This window comes from Typopeltis vanoorti, chromosome 6 (assembly GCF_054136105.1).
Source record: "Typopeltis vanoorti isolate ZY-2024b chromosome 6, IOZ_Tvanoo_1.0, whole genome shotgun sequence".
Taxonomy (NCBI): domain Eukaryota; kingdom Metazoa; phylum Arthropoda; class Arachnida; order Uropygi; family Thelyphonidae; genus Typopeltis; species Typopeltis vanoorti.
Window position 1 is genome coordinate 130,646,399 of NC_143554.1, and position 18,491 is coordinate 130,664,889.

Here is an 18,491-nt window from a genome sequence, read left to right on the forward strand (position 1 = left end):
TTTTTAGTGAAGATAGTAAATTAAATATGGAAATAGACAACAGAATCAACAAAGCTAGGAAGAATCAACAATGGTAGGAAGTCAATTGAATAAATTCATATGGAATAAAAGAGAAATTAGTCGGAACACTAAATTACTGTATACAAGACAGTGTTCAAACCAGTCTTAACTTATGGATCTGAATGCTTGGTCAGAAGTAAAACACTTGATCAAAGACTAGATACCACAGATATGAGAGTCCTGAGAAAGATTAGAGGTGTGAACAGATGGCATCACTGGCAATATCATATTAAAAACGAGGATATTAGGAAAGAACTTGACATTGTCAGCATCCAGGAATGCATTAGCAGAACTAATCTCAGGTGGTATGGTCACTTAAATAGAAGCGGCAAGGAAAGATTAGCAAAACAAGTGTTTTCTGCAAGGTTGGCAGGAAAACGACACAGAGGAAGACCAAGATATAGGTGGATTGATACGGTACAAAGTGCCTTAGATAATAGAAATATAAGATCTGATAATGTTGGAGTCTTGGCAAGTAACAGATTGATTTGGAGGAAAATTGTAGAAAAGAAGTTAATAATGATTAAATTTTTCATGTAGTACTATCATATCCTGTACACCCCTTGAGGGTACATGGCAGGAATTTGATGATGATGATGTTGATGATTCTGTGTAAGGTATCCAAGGCATGTGTAAGATATGCTAGACCTCATTGGCCATATTTGTGGTGGCAAATGTATTTTTTGTGTTCTTCTAGGCAGAGGTTAGCAGATCTCCCAGTCTGAGCATAATATGATAGTTTGTAAGAACAAGGAACCTTGTAAACATCTGGAATATAGAGAGGACGAAGTGAATCCTTAGGAGAATGGAGAAAGGAAGCCGACTTCAAATGAGGTTTGAAAGCAGTGCAGAGATTATATTTCTTCAAAGTTCTGGCTATTTTTTATGAAGTGCCCCAGATATAGGGAATAGTAATGGCATTACTGCAGTCTTTATGTTGAGAGGGATATGAGGAGGTGGAAGGGACAGATAATTTGTAAATTTTCTGACGATGTGTCTGTGACTCAGATTAAATAATGAAATCGATTAAACCTGTTGTTTAATTATTTCTCTTTGTGCTGTAAATTATTCCATTAAATTGCAACATCAATTAAGATCACCACTGGAAGTTGTGTAAGAGTGTGGTTAGTAAAAGTGTGTAGACTAGAGTTTTATCTTGGAGTGTGGTGAGTGATTATAATGGATAGCTACAGGAGTTGTGGGTACCTGAGTGAATGCAAGTTTAATGAGGGTTATGATACATATTGTATGAATAATGGTTATTGTGGATCTTCTTTAGTGAGTCTTCTGACTCCATAGAGATAGAGATACCTGTGTAATAATAATATATATTAAATAATTAATGGAATAAGTAAAGCAGACATAGTGAGGATCAGCTGAATAAACTTATATGAAATTAGAGAGAGAAATTATCCAAAATATTCAACTAGCAATAGACAAGACAGTTTTCAAACTAATTATAACTTGAAGATCTGTAAGTCCTGTTGGATATTATTATTATTATTACTTGACACCTCCAGGGAGTTCAAAGACTCATTTAGGGAGGGCACCTGTTCTATAACTCTGTCTCCACCACTCAAATCCACCAGCTGACCGCAACTACATGAACGCCATCTACAGCCAACCACCACTAGTATTTCCACAAATAAGCACAAACATCCATGCCCGGGGTGCTTAAGGGTCAAAGCTGTATAACTGAGAGGAGACCTCCACATAGCCTTTAAAGGAATGCGGAGAACCGACCAGGGCTTCTGACCTAATGTCCAATCCTCACCTTCTCGTGGTGCACCCTGTTGGGTATCTACTTTGATACTGAACGAACGAGGATGGGCTGGCAATTTGGGATTTAGCCGACCAAATTGTATTCTTATTGGTTAAACCAAAATAAAAAATGATGGTACAACATGACAAAATTTCATGCCGGCTGGGGCGTCGCCCGGTTAAACAAGGCCCCCGTTGTTTTCGCCAGGGAACCAGGGCGAACAGCGAAAAGTCAGCTACTGGAACAAATCTGAAAACAAACCCCAACTCAACATCACCAGAGTTAAAGATCGGTACTATCAATGTAAGAAGCCTGAATGGCAAAGAAATGGAGCTAGCTGAGGAATTAGATAAGTACCAGATCGACATAATAGGGGTGACTGAAACAAAAAAGACCAAAACGGGTGAGATCTTTCTGAGCAATAAATACAAAATGTTATATTCAGGCAATAACAATCAAGGAAAAGAAGGAGTAGCCATAGTATTCAACACAAAATACGAGGCTAATCTTCTTGAATGGCAGTCAGTCTCAAGTAGAGTAATGTGGGCAAATATGAGAATGGGGAACTGGACAATGAGACTTATTTGTGCCTATGGTCCCACAGAAGGTTCCACTAAGGTAGAAGTGGAGGAATTTTTTGAGGCTTTAGAAAAAGCAACTGACACAATGAAAAATGAAAAGTTGGTCCTTGTTGGGGATCTAAATAGTAGAGTAGGAAATGATTGTGAGACATACAAAAATATTTTGGGAAAATTTGGAGAAAAGAGCAAAGCTAATAATAATGGCAAATATCTGTTGGATTTCTGCTCAGGACATGGACTGGTTATTACTAACACCATGTTCCAACATAAAAATGTGCACAAATTCACATGGAGAGAAGAGGCTAGGAATAAGAAAAGTCTCATTGACTATGTTATTGTTGATAGTGATGTTTTCTCCCTGGTGCAGGACACCAGAGTGTACAGAGGATTTGAAATTGGAAGTGATCACTATTTAGTCTTGAGCAGGATAAAATTGAATTTCATATTGAAAAGAATAACATGTAAGAAAGTTTTAAAGCGAATAAAAGTTGAGCAGCTCTCAGATGTAAACTGTAGACTAAAATACAGAAATATTATTGAAAAGAAAATGAAAGAGTTTGAGAACAGGAATCAAACCTTGGAGATTCAGTGGCAAACTCTGAAGGAAACATTGATTGATTCTGCCAGAGAGGCATGTGGTGAGGTTGTGTGCAAAGATAAAAAAATCAGAACTCCCTGGTGGACACAGGAAGTTAAAGAGGCAGTGAAGGAAAAGAAGAAAGCATATCAAAAGTTCCTGGCAAATAAGTCAGCTTTTACTCTTACAGAATACAGAGACAAATGTAAGAAAGCTAAACAGTGTGTAAAACTAGCTAAACAAAAGTCATGGGAGGACTTTGGCAAGAATATAGAAAATAAATATCAAGAAGGTGGCAAAATATTCTGGAGGTTGTTGAAGAAGCTTAGGAATGGAGGAAAGAGTGCTGTAAAAGGAATTAGAGATGATAAAGGTGAAATGAAAACAGGAGAAAAAGATATCCTTGAAGTATGGAGTAATTACTTTGAAAAACTGCTAAATGAAACAAGCAGTGATGACAGCACAGTGATAAAAAACACTGACCAGGCATGCAGTCAGGAATACATATCCATACCTGAAGTAGAAAAAGCCATCAAAGGCTTGAAATGTGGAAAGGCAGCAGGAGTAGATGATATTCGACCAGAAATGCTGAAGTATGGTGGTATAAGAGTCTTACAGTGGCTGCACTGCATAGTTCAGAAAGCCTGGACAGAGGGACGAATTCCCGATGATTGGAGTAGAGCTCTCATAGTACCCATATATAAAAAGGGAAATAAAACTGAATGTGAGAATTACAGAGGTATTTCCCTACTGAGTGTTCCTGGCAAGATCTATGCAAGTATACTTGAGAAAAGGTTGAGAAGAATTGTGGAAGAAAAGCTTGGTGAAGAACAAGCTGGATTCAGGCCAAATAGAGGCTGTCAGGATCAGATCTTCACTTTACGACAAATAGTCGAGAAAGCATGGGAATATAACAAAGATCTGTATTTAAGTTTTGTCGATTTGGAAAAAGCATATGACAAGGTGCCAAGAGAGAAGCTATTCAATACGCTGCAGTTATATGGTGTCAATGGGGCATTATATCAAGCAATACTTAGTCTTTATTTGAGTTGTGAGTCAGCAGTTAGAATTGAAGGAAGTACAGGAAGATGGTTTAATGTTAAATCTGGTGTGAGACAAGGATGTACATTATCCCCTCTGTTATTCATTATCTATATGGATCACATTATGAAGGAAAGTGGTATTAAACATGATATCAAAATTGGAGATGTTAATGTCAGCTCTTTGCTTTATGCGGATGATGTTATACTTCTAAATAAATCCGCTACAAGTCTGCAAGATTCTCTGACTAAATTGAATAGCTGTTGTAATAGATATGGTATGAAGGTCAGCAATAAAAAGACAAAGACAATGAAAATAGGCAGAATCATTAAAAATGTCAACTGTGTTGTGAATGGAGAACCTGTGGAACAAGTAAAACATTTCAGCTACTTAGGCACAATTTTTACTGAAGATGGTAAACTAAATATAGAAATAGACAACAGAATCAGCAAAGCTGGTATCGTGGGAAGTCAATTGAATAAATTCATATGGAATAAGAAAGAAATTAGTCGGAGCACTAAATTAGCTGTATACAAGACTGTGTTCAAACCAATTTTAACTTATGGATCTGAGAGCTGGGTCAGAAGTAAAACACTTGACCAAAGACTAGAGACCGCAGATATGAGAGTCCTGAGAAAGATTATAGGCGTGAACAGATGGCATCAATGGCAGTATCATATTAAAAACGAGGATATTAGGAAAGAACTTGACATTGTCAGCATCCAGGAATGCGTTAGCAGAGCTAATCTCAGATGGTATGGTCACTTAAATAGAATGGGAGAGGAAAGATTAGCAAAACAAGTGTTCTCTTCCAGGTTGGCAGGAAAACGACCCAGAGGAAGACCAAGATATAGGTGGATTGATACGGTACAAAGTGCCTTAGACGATAGAAATATAAGATCTGATAATGTTGGAGTCTTGACAAGTAACAGACTGATTTGGAGGAAAATTGTAGATAGGAAGTTAGTAATGATGTAATTTTTTCATGTAGTACTGTCATATCCTGTACACCCCTTGAGGGTACATGGCAGGAATTTGATGATGATGATGATGATGATGACATCCATGCCCATGGTGGGATTCGAACCCACAGCCTTTTGGCTGCAGAGCAGATATGCTAACCACTCGGCAATATGTTAGCTGTCATAATGGATACAATGAGTAAAGCTAAACACAGAACAGACAATAAACTTGTCTAAAACTTAGCCCAATCGCACAAACAGTCAAATCAATCATGTTAACTTAAAGTAGATATTGCGCACACACACATGCATGCACACACACACACACACACACACCACCACCTCATACTAAAATTTTACTTATCTTTTTTAATGCTGTTTGTTGACTGTCTACTACCTTTGCCAACTAGATAGTTAATGATAATGCCCCAAATAGATAATAGTATAAGCAATTATGGTTGGGAGCCAGAGGAACAGATTTATATGGAATGAGAAAAATTAGCAAAAACAACTAACAGTATAAAAAAAGTCTTCAAACTATTTGAACTTTGGATCTCTATGAGTTCAGTTTTAAAAATGAAGATATTAGAAAGGAGTCTGATATGGTTAGCATTTGAGAAGCTTAGCTAAGCTAATCAAAGATGATATGGCTTGGAGATGAAAGATTAGCAAAAGGAAAGATATTGGATGGTAAGAGGAGGAGAAAGATGTGGATGAAACAATATATACCTTAAAGATGAAAATATAAGATCAAACAGTAATGAAGTCCTCACAAAGTGGATAAATTTATAAGAAAATTACTGATAGGAAACTATTAATATAAACCAACTGAGTAGTACTACTGTACTACATCCTATACACTCCTGAGAGTGCCTATCTCAGGAATTTAATGACTTTCTCAAACTTTTGCAGTTTGAAAGTGATTTTATTAAATACACCTCACCATTTGTAGTGGTTATTATTATCTTTTACATGTGTGTTTCCATTATAAATTACTTTTTACTCTAGATCCTAATGGTATACAGCTAGTTATCCTCTACTTATATCATATTTGTAACATATGCTTTTTTCTCCCATTGTTATTGTTCTCTTTTTAACCACACAGTTATAATGAAAATTCTGTTGTTTATATAATTTTACTTAGGTTTCTAAAACACATGCACAGGATTGTTCATCTGGTTTTGGTTGGAACAAGAAGTCAAAGGTATAGTAACTAAGATGGTATTGCAACATTGTAGGATGTTCACTATGCATCCAAACCCTTAATCTTTCCTCAAAGTAGGAAAAGTAGGGCTTAATAGAATCATAAAATACTAAACCAATTTTTCAGAACAGACTTGAAAAATTCTTCAATAAATAGCAAGAGCAGTTATATTATAAAACAGTTAATGTTATGAGGTCCAGAGAGCAGACAAAAAGAGTGCTATGATAAAGTAGGAGAGTGATTTTAAGAACACCACCAGTGAGAGAATCATATTAAAAATTAACATTGTTAGCATCCAAAAATGTATAATCAGAGCTAATTTAAGATAGCACGATCAGGTTTTTATTTTATTTCATTTTATTTTTTGATATTTTTATGTGAATTTTATTTTATTTGATATCTTTTTATCCTCCTATCAAAAGGTTGTAAACCTATAGAGCATCAGCATTGTAAGTGGACTAAGAGTTAGATAATCTAAACTCTATTCTAGAGACCAAGCACAGAATTTTTTCGAGCAACTTAACATGCCTCCAAAATACAGATTTTGGAGGTCTCACACACACACTGAAAAATTTATCAACCAACTAAAGTCATTCACAAGCATCCATGATCTGGGTGGGATTCAACAAAAAAGGGAGAAGAAAAGTCAGCAAGAGAGGCATTTGATGCCATGAAGGTAGGAAAAAAAAACAAAAATGACCAAGATCTAGGTCAGTGTATCTGACAGTCCTGGAGGAGTAATAGAGAATAGATTAATTTGAAAGAAAACTGTTAATAGAAAACTAGAAATAGTGCTATAATATTGTTTTTTATTTTTTATGTGAATCCTGCTGACTAAAAGTTAGCATATATTTAGCAATATTGGTAGGCAAAATTTAGGTAATACAGCTTCCCTGCTGTAGCCTCCAAACATGGTATTTTCACATCACTTTCTTCAATCAATAGGACAGTGGTTTCACACCTGATGATGAAAATCATCTACTACCTATTGAATGTACACAAACATTCTATTAATTGGAGAGTAATGATGCTATCCACTCAGCCAACTAGGGAGCAATCTCAGGAATATATTCTGTACATCCCTCGAAAGTTCATATCAGGAAATGATATATAAAATTAGTAACAATCATGAGGAGTATATAGCAAGATTTTCTTTATCAGTTTGACTTTGATCCCAATTAATCTTCTCACTGCTTCCTGCTGTAGAAGGATTAATGAAGATAAATGTTCAATACTGCCAAATGTAAAGTCATACACTTTGGCCAAAGGAGATGGAATGAGGCAGTGGTGCACTCAGGATTTAATCTTCGGGGGGGGGGGGGGGGCAATTTGAGTAGGCGATTTGAGAATACACACTATGCATTGCATATGACCTATGACTGAGCATCTGCAATGATTGCCAATACATGATACCTGTGATCTCCTCTGGCCTGGTTCAGGCAAACAAAGTAGCACTCGATCTGCCTGAGCATTACTTCATTCGCCTTGTGTTCATAGCGGCCATGATTCGCGAGAGCTAGAGGGCATTCCCACCTTATGTGACCACTAATTCATAAGTAGTATAGAAATAGAAGACGCGACATAACATAAATAAAAAAATTAAGTTTAATTAGGAAAAAATTTTTGGAAAATTTTGTAGTGTTTTTTTTCCCTTTTTCTTTGGGGGGTGCCAGGACCCTTTGCCCCCCCCCCCCCTTGGTGCACCACTGGAATGAGATGTCATTGCAGATGTCTTTCTTCATCCACCTTTTCCTTCATGGAAGGAAAAGGTGGATGAAGAAAGGGATCTGCAAGTGATGGTAAATAGATGGTTGCAGTTCAGAAGAAAGATTAGAAAATTTGTGAAAGATACTTAGAAAATGTCATAATGCAAACAAAAGGAGTAGTAGTTAAGCAGGAATGGAGGTGACAGTACCATTTTATGTAAGGCAATCATCAGTGCACAGTTTATGGTCACCTGAATAGCTGCAAGATATCATATCCAACATTTCACAAACCTGTCTTAGGTTTGTGGAATGTTAGATATGAAGAGAGATTTTTTAATGTACTTTAAAGATCTTGGCAGAGAGGTGCTATGGTTGAGGCTCATATGTTGGTGAAAGGACACTGTCAAAGAGAGGCAGGAAAAAACATTGCACAGAGTTCTGAGGTGGTAGCAAAACCAAAGTTCATCTTGGAAGCTGTACAAGAAGATTGTGGGTAAAGGGGGTGAAAGTAGAATTTTTGCATGATAAGTGGTAAGCAAGTAGAATACATTGACAAAATATGTGGTGAGTGGTGCATTTGATACTCAATATGTAGGTAGGATGGATAATATAGTCTGTACAGGGTAAGGACTTACTGCAATGTGCAATTCTGGAGGCCTGGGATACTAATACAATGATTGAGAATTTTTGGAAAATATGTATTAAGTCTCTCACTGTACAGTACAATTCCTGTTAGATGGAACAATTAGGATGATTATAGAAATGTAAGAGGCTGAACTATAGAACTTGTTACCATATAGTAAAAGCATCTCTTCATCTGTAATATCACTGTGACCTGAATATTTAAAATCCCAAGAGATTCAGTGATTTTTAATAAAATATAATCAAACTGAAATCAGAGGAAATTAATAAACTAAACTATTTACCTGCATCCAGAATAGTGAATCTGCTTCTTCTGAGTCTGTATTAATGTTTTGATGCTTATCTGAAAAGTAAAAATTATTCATTAAATATTATGTGAAATTATGGAAAAAGGTATAATTTGCACTTTTTTTCATTGAAGTTATTTTCATTTCCAATTCACTTTCCATCATAATTCCATTTAATTCCATTTTCCATCATAATTTCATTTCATTTCATTTTCATATTCTGTTTTCATTGTAGCTACAGACTTCAATGCAAATAGGAAGCAATCTACATTGTTTTCATGGATGAGCAAGATTTTGTATAAAAGCTAATGTTAATTTGATATGACAATGTGTATCAGCCTGTTGACAATGGTCACGTGAGCATATTTTGATCCTATTTCCTTAAGAATTTCTTTTTTAATGGGTGAATTTACAATGTTCTTTCTTTGTGTTTTGAAAAGAAAGTGCAAATGATTTTTTTCTTACTATTTTTTGCCATTATAATATCTGATATAATTATAAGATGACATTTTATCATTTGATAGTGATGCAGCAGGGAAGGGAACTATCAAAGCAAAATAAAGTATAAAGTTCAATTCTATTGTAAAATATGGAAAAGAAATTTCACATTTGATGAATGTGCATATATACACATATTTTGAATGATAGAATATAAGCAAAAGTATTGCTTACTTTAAAATTGGATCATAATCTCTGAACTAGCAGAAAATATATATACATATCAATTTAAATCATAACCATTAATTTCATTTTGTAATGACCCATTATACAGGGAAACCAAGAAGTTGAAAGTGCAAAGAACAGTAAATTACAATATAAAGAAAAAAATTTAATGATATGATTAAAGAAATTCATGTTATTCTTTAAAAAGCAAAGTCGCCCAAGCGCGTGCTTCAGGAAATCTGTGAAGTATTCAAAATATGATTTTGGACAAAAATAAAAATAACATAATCTGGAACGTTGGCAGCAAGTTTTTTTTAATAATATTTCAAATAATTATCGTGAATTAATTTCTTCTTTAATGATATGATTAAAGAAATTCATGTTATTCTTTAAAAAGCAAAGTCGCCCAAGTGCATGCTTCAGGAAATCTGTGAAGTATTCTTCAAAATATGATTTTGGACAAAAATAAATATAACATAATCTGGAACGTTGGCAGCAAGTTTTTTTTAATAATATTTCAAATAATTATCGTGAATTAATTTCTTCGAGAACAAAGAAAATGTTTTGTCGAGTAAGCGATTAGAAAAAATTAGAGCAAGCAAATTAAAAATGAAATTGGTTCTCCAAGGTAAGGCAATATTTAAGGAAAGAAACTATGCAAGATCTTTATTTTGTCCAGGCATTAAAACTGTATTGTACAATAAAAAGAGAAAATGAAAATAATTTCAATATTTTTAGTCTATCCAATATAACTAAGATCCAATTACCCAGCATAGAACAAGGAACTACATTTCTTGTTATAGGCAACTGAAATGCAGTTATGAACATGAGATAATCTGCTTAAGTGTTCTCTTCAGCATGGGGATTATCACACCTTCTAAACGACATGAAGGCCAAATTGCACTTCTCATCCATGTTCTTTCAACAGGCGGTCTGAATTGTATCCAGATTTAGTTGGGCATCTATAATGACCTAGCAGTTGGGAGGTTAATGAGTGCTATGAAAGTGTATTATGTTTGAGTGAATTATGTGGTTGCTTCTGTGAATTGTTTGGAGGTTCCCCCATTTATAGCATAGTGTTTCAAGATGGCAAATGCTATGTCACTTTCATTATCTGGCTAATCTCCCCCTCTCTCTCCAGTCCACAGCTATTCAATGCATTTTAGAGGAGAATTAAGAATTCCAGCAAAGTGATTCAAATAAAGATGATTGAGACAGAGGATAAAACAGAGCTGAGTAATTTATTTCCTTTATCTGCTCTGAAGATAGTTCTGTTTGTATTATTATTATTATCATCTGACCTCCATGGAGGTCAGAGACTCATTGTGGGAAGCACACACTATTGCACACAATGCTCATCCAACTGCACCTTAAATTGATTCAATGTGCCTATATTCACAACACATTCAGGCAATGCATTCCCCTCACCAACCACTCTCCATGCAAAGAACCTGCTCCTTACTCCTCTACTCACACCCTCCTTATACAGCTTCCAGTGAAGGACTCTTGTTCTAATACCCCCCCCTCTCCCATGCTATGAAAAATCTCTTCCATGTCAACCTGATAACAACCCCTGACTAGCTTATATGTCTCAATCATATCCCACCTCTTCTTCCTATTCATAAGACTTTGCAACTTACATTCTCTCAATCTGTCCTCATACTTCACATTCCAAAGACCACTCACCACCTTTGTGAATCTTCTCTGGACCCTTTCAAACATATCCTTGTCACCATCAAAACCCAGTGACCAAATCTGTGTACAATAATCCATATGAGGCCTGATCAAGTCCTCATACAGTGGCATCATAACCTCTCTATTTCTGCACGTCAAGGTCCTCTGCATCATCACCATTATCCGATGTGGTGTCTTCACATTTTCAAAATAGTAACTTTCGCTTTCAGAATAGTATAACTGGGAGTAACAGTGCAGCAGAGGTAACTTTGATGTTGAATAGATTGGTTTAATTGTGCAAATGGGTAGGATGAAAGTGAAGTGCTTGTTGCGAGAAAAATGGAAGCAGTGAGAAAGGAGGTAGGGCATGCACATCAGAGAGCAAGCATCAATGGAAACAGAATACAGGAAGCAAGAGTATGAGTGGAAGTGTGAGATAGACACAAGAGTTTGAAAGTGGAGAGAATCATTAGCATGATGTTTTATGATTTGTGGTGTACAAGATAAAAATCTTAGAACAATATCTGCCTAGAGAGAGAAAGAGAGAGAGGGGGAGAGAGAGAAAATAACTTTGTTGCTGTGCAAATTATATAGCAAAGCAAAGAATTTCAGAATAATGTTACAGATTGTGCATCAGAAGAGTATGTGGAAAAGATAATGATTGTATCACAATGAAGAGCTCAGTGGATAAGTTGTGATAATGGATGACATGATAGTGAGAATGTGCAAGAAGAGGGGATTTTATTTTTGTTTTGAGTATATCTGATAATGTTGCTAAAACAGAGCTGTATGAAAGTGATGAGCTGCATTTTTTTTATTATTATTATTATTATTATTACGGGCAACTCCAAGGAGTCGACAGACTCATCGAGAGAGGCCCTAACGTCATGTCAAGAACAACTATTTGACATTCACACAGTATCTATCATACTTCGCCTTGAACTCATTCACAGTCATGGCATTCACCCACAACAGACTCTGGCAGCTTATTCCACTCATTCACCACTCTCCAAGTAAACAACCTAGCTCTAACACCCTTGCTAACCACATTCTTGCCCAGCTTCCATGTATGGCCTCTAGTCCTCCCACCACCAGTAATGTTCTCAAATATATCCTCTGAATTAATCTTATAGAAACACTTCAGTAATTTGAATTTCTCAATCATATCACCCCTTTTCCGCCTATCAACCAATTTCTGCAACCCACAAATCTTCAACCTGTTCTCATAAGGTTCATTCCATAGACCTGTTATCATCTTGGTCACTCGTCTCTGAATCCTCTCCACCTCCTCCCCATCAAGAAGAAACCCTGGCGCCCATATCTGGACACAGTAGTCTAGATGGGGTCTTATCAAGGCTCGATACAGAGAAACAATAACTTGTTTGGCTCTGCTTGTTAAAGTATTTTTCAGCAACCAAGTGATTTGATGAGCTGATTTAGCCACTTTTGCAATGTGCCCCCTAAACTTCAACTCCCTATCCACCAACTCTACCAAATCCATGGTTTCATCAATCTCCTGGAGTACAGTTCCACCAATGTGGCATAATACTGCTGCTAATCTTTTCAACCCAAAATGCATAACCTTACATAACAGTAGAATCAATCACTGTAAACCCATTACCCTTATCCAGTTCAGCGGTCACTGTGTTATAAAACGTGAGCAAGTTAGTGAGGCATGATCTTGTCCCCCATACAGTATCCCATTTTCATCTATCCAATCCTGTATTTTTCTCTTGACTAATTTCTCCAAGACCCTCACAACGATTCCTGATATGCTAATCGGTAAGTAATTTACAACAGCAGTCTTGGAATCTCCTTAATGCAGTGGAACTATTTTTCCCTCTTTCCATCCCTCGGGACTAACCCAGACCCGAGACTCAAATTAAACAAAATGGTCAGGGGCACTGACAATTCTTTAGCCGCTTCACGTACGACACGAGCTGGTATACCATCCAATCCCACAGATGTATTGACATTGAGGTTTTGTAATAGACTATTCACCTCCACTTCATTCACCACAATTCCCGTATAAGCTGTTGGTTCTTTTATTCCTGCAATGTCACCACCTGGATGATATATTCTTGCAAAGTGCTCACTCAGTAATTTAACTACATCAACTGATTCGGTTACCTCCCTACCATCGGCATTCTTTAAAATCATTCTGCCATATACATTTTTTCTTTTACTTGCAACATATCGAAAAAACTGTCTGCGATTCTCTTTAGCCTGCATGGCTAATGTTCTTTCATAATCCGTTTTTGCTTTTCTTACCACACTCGTTACCTTTCTGGCCTGCGCTTTATACCGTTCATGTGCCTGCCGGTCACCTTTCTCCTTAAATTCCCTCCATAGTTGTTTCTTTTTTTGCAGCTCAAGCTTAATGGTGTTATTCATCCATTTAACCCCTACTTGACTTATTATTCAGAATCTAGGTATACAGTCAGCCATTGCCTCATGAAAGCACTTCTTAACCGCCTCCCATGCACTATGAACATATAGACCTTGCAGTTTTACATGCCATAGCACTGAAGCAATCAAACTCCTAAGATTGTCATACTTACCAGCCCGATAATTCCACATGTACCCTGTCTTAATTGTAAATTCCACTCCTTTAGCCACCTCACAAGTCAAGACCTTATGATCACTCTCACCAATTGGTGGCAATGTGGTCATATTCATTACAGCCAAATTCTCAGATGCAATTACTAGGTCAAGCACACTCTCTGACCCCTAGTATTTTCCATTATATTCCGTTGCAGATAGTTATCTCTTAATAACCACATAAAATCCAATTCCTTCCTCTCCTCCTTCCAATCAATGTTACCAAAGTTGAAATCTCCCATAAAAATTACTCTCCTTCCATTCATTTCTTCTATTTGCTTATGCATACTATCTCCACCATCTATTCCATCACCTGGTCTATAGCAGCACCAGGGGCGGCTCGTCTATAAGGGACACAGGGGCCAGGTCCCACCTATATTTGTATAAGTAGCCCAATAATTGTAGTTTTAAAAAATATGTTTCTTGTAATTATTATTTTTTGATCTATTTCCAATACCTTTTATTGATTAATAAAAAAAAAAAAAATACTGTAGTATTTCGTGGCAATATTGTATAATGAGACTTAGTACGGTCTCTTTGGGCCAGCCACGGTTGGCCCTATTTTATACGTGTAGAACACAGGGCATTTATGTTTGTTTACCGGGCGCAACGCTTATTTTGGGGCCCGTTTAGTCTGGCCCAATCACTGCGTTTGTAAGTAAATAGCGCGCAATTCTTTCATTGTCTTATTATTTATTCTCGTTGTTGAACTGTTTTATTGTTTAATAAAAAAATTACTGTCGAGTTTTGTGGCAATATTGTATAATGCAACTTAGTACGGTCTCTGGGGCCAGCCACAGCTGGCCCTATTTTATATGTGTAGAGCACAGGGGCCTGTATGAGGTACGTGCAGTAGCGATCATGTTTGTTTACCAGAAGCAACGCTTATCTTGGGGCCCAATCACTGCGTTTGTACATAAATAGCGCGATTCTTTCATTGTCTTATTATTTATTCTCGTTGTTGTTCTGTTGTATTGTTTTTAGTGTGTTTAATAATTGTTGTCATTTTTTGTTATAATTTATTTTAAAGTTTAAATTTTTATTACGTCCATAAAAAATATATTTTAACTATGAACAAAATCGATAGTTTATTGGAAAAACGTTTCTCGTTTTTCCAAATTTAAAAAAATTAATAGCTCAATGCATCAGTGGAGTCTGACTAAACATTATTGTAATAGAAATAATAACTATAAATCAATAATAGAACCACTATATAAATATAAAAAAATTAAGTTGTTTTTGGCCCCTGGCCCTACCTGTTTCTATTGTCACCAACCGCCGCTGTGCAGCACCCAACTGTATATTTTGTTCTGCTAGTTTCAATCTCACACCAAATAGCCTCAAATGTGCTCTTTTCTCTATCCTGCAGTTCCACTTCTATTCTCCTTGGCTATAGCTCATCAGCTATTATCAATAACACTTCTCCCCACATTTTATTCTCCCTGTCACTCCTGAACACACCATACCCCTCACATTCAATCCCACTAGCTATATCATCTTCTGTCAGCCATGTTTCACTAATGCCAATAACCTGTGGCCTGGAAGTGCCAACCAAGGCCAAAAATTCTTCCTTTTGTTCCTAATACTTCTGGCATTAGTATACATGAATTGCTGTAGTCCATTTGTCCCATCCCTATTTTGATGCCATATACTAACTATCCCATTCTGATTTGTTGTCTTTCGTATTCGCTCGGGCATATTACACACATTCATACACTCAACTGTCTCCCTGATGTCTGCATATCCACTCACCCCCCCCCTTAATAACTCTAGTTTCCCTGATTCTGCACATCCACTACATTCAACAACAACTTTTCAACTCTCAAATACATTCAAATGTAAACCATCCCTCTTATATAAATCCTTTCGCCCATCGAACTCACTCCATACATCCAGAAATTCCACACCATTCCTCCTGCGTAATCCACACATAAAGTCATTAGAAATTATGGCCCTCCTTCTATACCCTTCACTGTCATACCGTGACAACACACTCACCATCCTAACTCTCTCACTCTTCTCTTTTGCTATCTCAAGCAATTCCTTCAAATCCTCTCTCATAGCCATTTTGTCTCCTTTCAAATCATTTGTACCTGCTGCTACTATCAATTCTTTCACCCACTGCTTTTGCATTCTAAACAGAAACATTTGAACATGAAAGGGATGGAAGAGACATGAGCATCTGCAGAGAAATTGTTGATCTCTGAACAAATGTGTGTCTTAAGTCAGAGAAACAGAAATTGCCAAATGAGAAGTTGTGCAGTATGTCATAGATCAGAGTGTAGAACAGTAATGATTATAAGGGTAATTAGGAATACTGGCAATGCACTACTTTATCTTTATTACTTTATATGGTAATTAGTAAAATTTTAATTTTTCATATAATCATATGAAATATATATGAATATAAACATTGATTATATATGAATATAATCAATGAAAAATGAAGATACAGGATGGAACTTGACATTGTTAGCATTCATAAATGTATGAGCATAGGTAATGTAAGTTGGTATGGTCAATTAAACAGAATGGGAGAGGAAAGCTTAGCAAAAGGATGTCTGCTGCCAGAATGACAAGGAAAAAAAATCCAGAGGAAGATCAAAGGCTAGGTGGATTGATTCAGCTGCATGATCACTGAATAGAGTGATCATGCAGCCCAGACAAAGGAGGTTGCAAACCATGGAATGTTCAGCTAAGAATGCCTTTTATTCCCAATGGATAGGTGAGGCCGTTTTAGCTCTATCTAATTTTAGGAGACTGAGAAGACAATTGATTCTGCACTGGCAGTCAATCAGAGAGCAAGTGGTCACCCTGGAAGTTCTGTAAGTGTGGTTAACAAGGGCATGAAGACTAAATTTTTCACCTCAAGAGTGGTGAATGAGTGGATGGAATTGTGAGTGCTGTACAAGTGAATGAGTGTAGGAAGAAGTATGATAAGTATTGTATGAATAATGGTTAGTGTGGGAGATCCACACTAACCACTGCATTCTTTACAGACTGCCTAACATATCTCCTCCTCTTCCTCTGAATCACTACGCTTTGCAAATGGCATTCCCTCAATCTGTTTTTAACCAGATTGAGGGAATGTCAAAATTCCAGAGATGTGGCATTGCCTTAGTCTCTGTAATATATTCACAATTTTAACAATGCAATCCCTAAAATTCAGGTTCCTGTTCACCATCCCTCCATCTCCTGTACAGCCTGCAAAATTTCTCTTCATGGAGTCTTCAGACTCCATGGTGATGCCTGCATACTTATGATTATTATTATTAGACAGTTAACTTCATATTATCAAATATATTTTAATGGAAATGATATATACATATAGATATAGTCCAATAAAAAACTTATTTATTCTTACCACCAAAATCTTCTTTACTGGAATTAGAACTTGGCATTAGGCTTTCTTTCTTCTTTTCCTAGAGTTTAAAGAAAGAGGAAATCAGTTGTAGTTATCTACAACAGATTCAAGAGGAAATCTATTGTAGTGAGTAGGAGAGTGAGAGGCAGGTTTTTTTTGTGCAGAGTTGTGAATGATTGGAATGCCTTGCCTGAGAGTGTGGTGTTTGCAAGGAGTTTGAATGTGTTCAAAGCATGGTATGATGAGCTGTGTGTGTGATAAAAGGACCTCCCAGATCCCAGATCATGGAATGAGAAATTGTTAGAAAGGGGATCTACTCAAGAACCATTTGGGAGAAGCAAGATCTCAATGTATGTCAGGAGGTTAAATAAGGTAGTTGTAAATAATGAATGAAGAAGTTAATCATGCAATCTAGAAGAAGACATTATGGAGGCATCATAGGATTAGTGATAATAATCAGTTGCATGAGGAGTACAAAAGGGCAGGCCAGGAAAGTGGCTAATTTTATAAGGATAGCAAAAGTGCAGTATGATCAGTAATTATCTAATTAGGCTAGAAAAATTCCAAAGAGTTTTTTCAACATGTAGCCACTCAAAAAAAGAATAATTATGGAAGTATGATTGAAATAGTAGAATGATAACCACTAATGGGGATATAGTTGAGATATTAAATGAGCAATTCATAAAGGCATATCATCCTCCTAAGTATGACATAATGCAGAACTCGAGTGGGAGGAGGTATATGAGGAACTAAGTAAATATGATGTTAATAAGTGGGGGTGTAGCTTTTGACTGCAGATCAAGAGATTCTCGGCTCAATCTCGAGCATCCCCTGATTCTTTTGCAGGCCTGGTTGGCCGAGTGGTTACCGTATCCACTCCACTCTCCAGCCAAAAAGCGGGTTTGAATCCCACCTGCAGATTGAGAGGTTCAATCCCAAGCACCCCCCCCCAACCGATTCTTTTGCTGGCCTGGTTGGCCGAGTGGTTAGCGTATCCACTCTCCAGCCAAAAGGCTGTAGCTTCAAATCCCACTGTGGGCATGGATGTTTCTGATTGTCTGTGAAAGTGGTGGTGGTGGGTGATAGATGCCGTTGGTGTAGTTGTAGTTTATTGTAGTTGGTGGATTAAGTGAGTGGTGGAGACAGAGAGTTATAGAGTAGATGCCCTCCCTCGATGAATCTTTGAACTCCCTGGAGGTGTCACATAATAATAATAATAATAATAATAATAAGGTGGTAGTGCTTGTTTGTAAGGGAATGTTCTAGGGAATTAACAATTCCCTGATGTGCTTGGTTAACATGAATCTTACAATGGGCCAGGTTCTAAAGGGATGAAAAAAGGGCAAAATATATTCTGCTTCATATAG

General features: G+C 36.7%; 1 protein-coding gene across 4 annotated transcripts in view; it reads right to left on the minus strand.

The window, feature by feature from the left end:
• The window catches only part of LOC150105947 (uncharacterized), a 261,696-nt gene that overhangs the window by 89,713 nt on the left and 153,492 nt on the right, over positions 1–18,491 (minus strand). For all 4 annotated transcript variants that reach the window (XR_016548463.1, XM_090394430.1, XM_090394428.1 and 1 more), the window contains exons 7-8: positions 17,125–17,182; positions 8,820–8,878 (exon numbers count right to left, since the gene is read on the minus strand). Coding sequence is in view for 3 of the 4 variants with exons in the window: in XM_090394430.1 (XP_090250556.1) it covers positions 8,820–8,878; positions 17,125–17,182 (117 nt within the window). In the remaining variant the exon portion in view is untranslated. The remainder of the gene's footprint in view (positions 1–8,819; positions 8,879–17,124; positions 17,183–18,491) is intronic.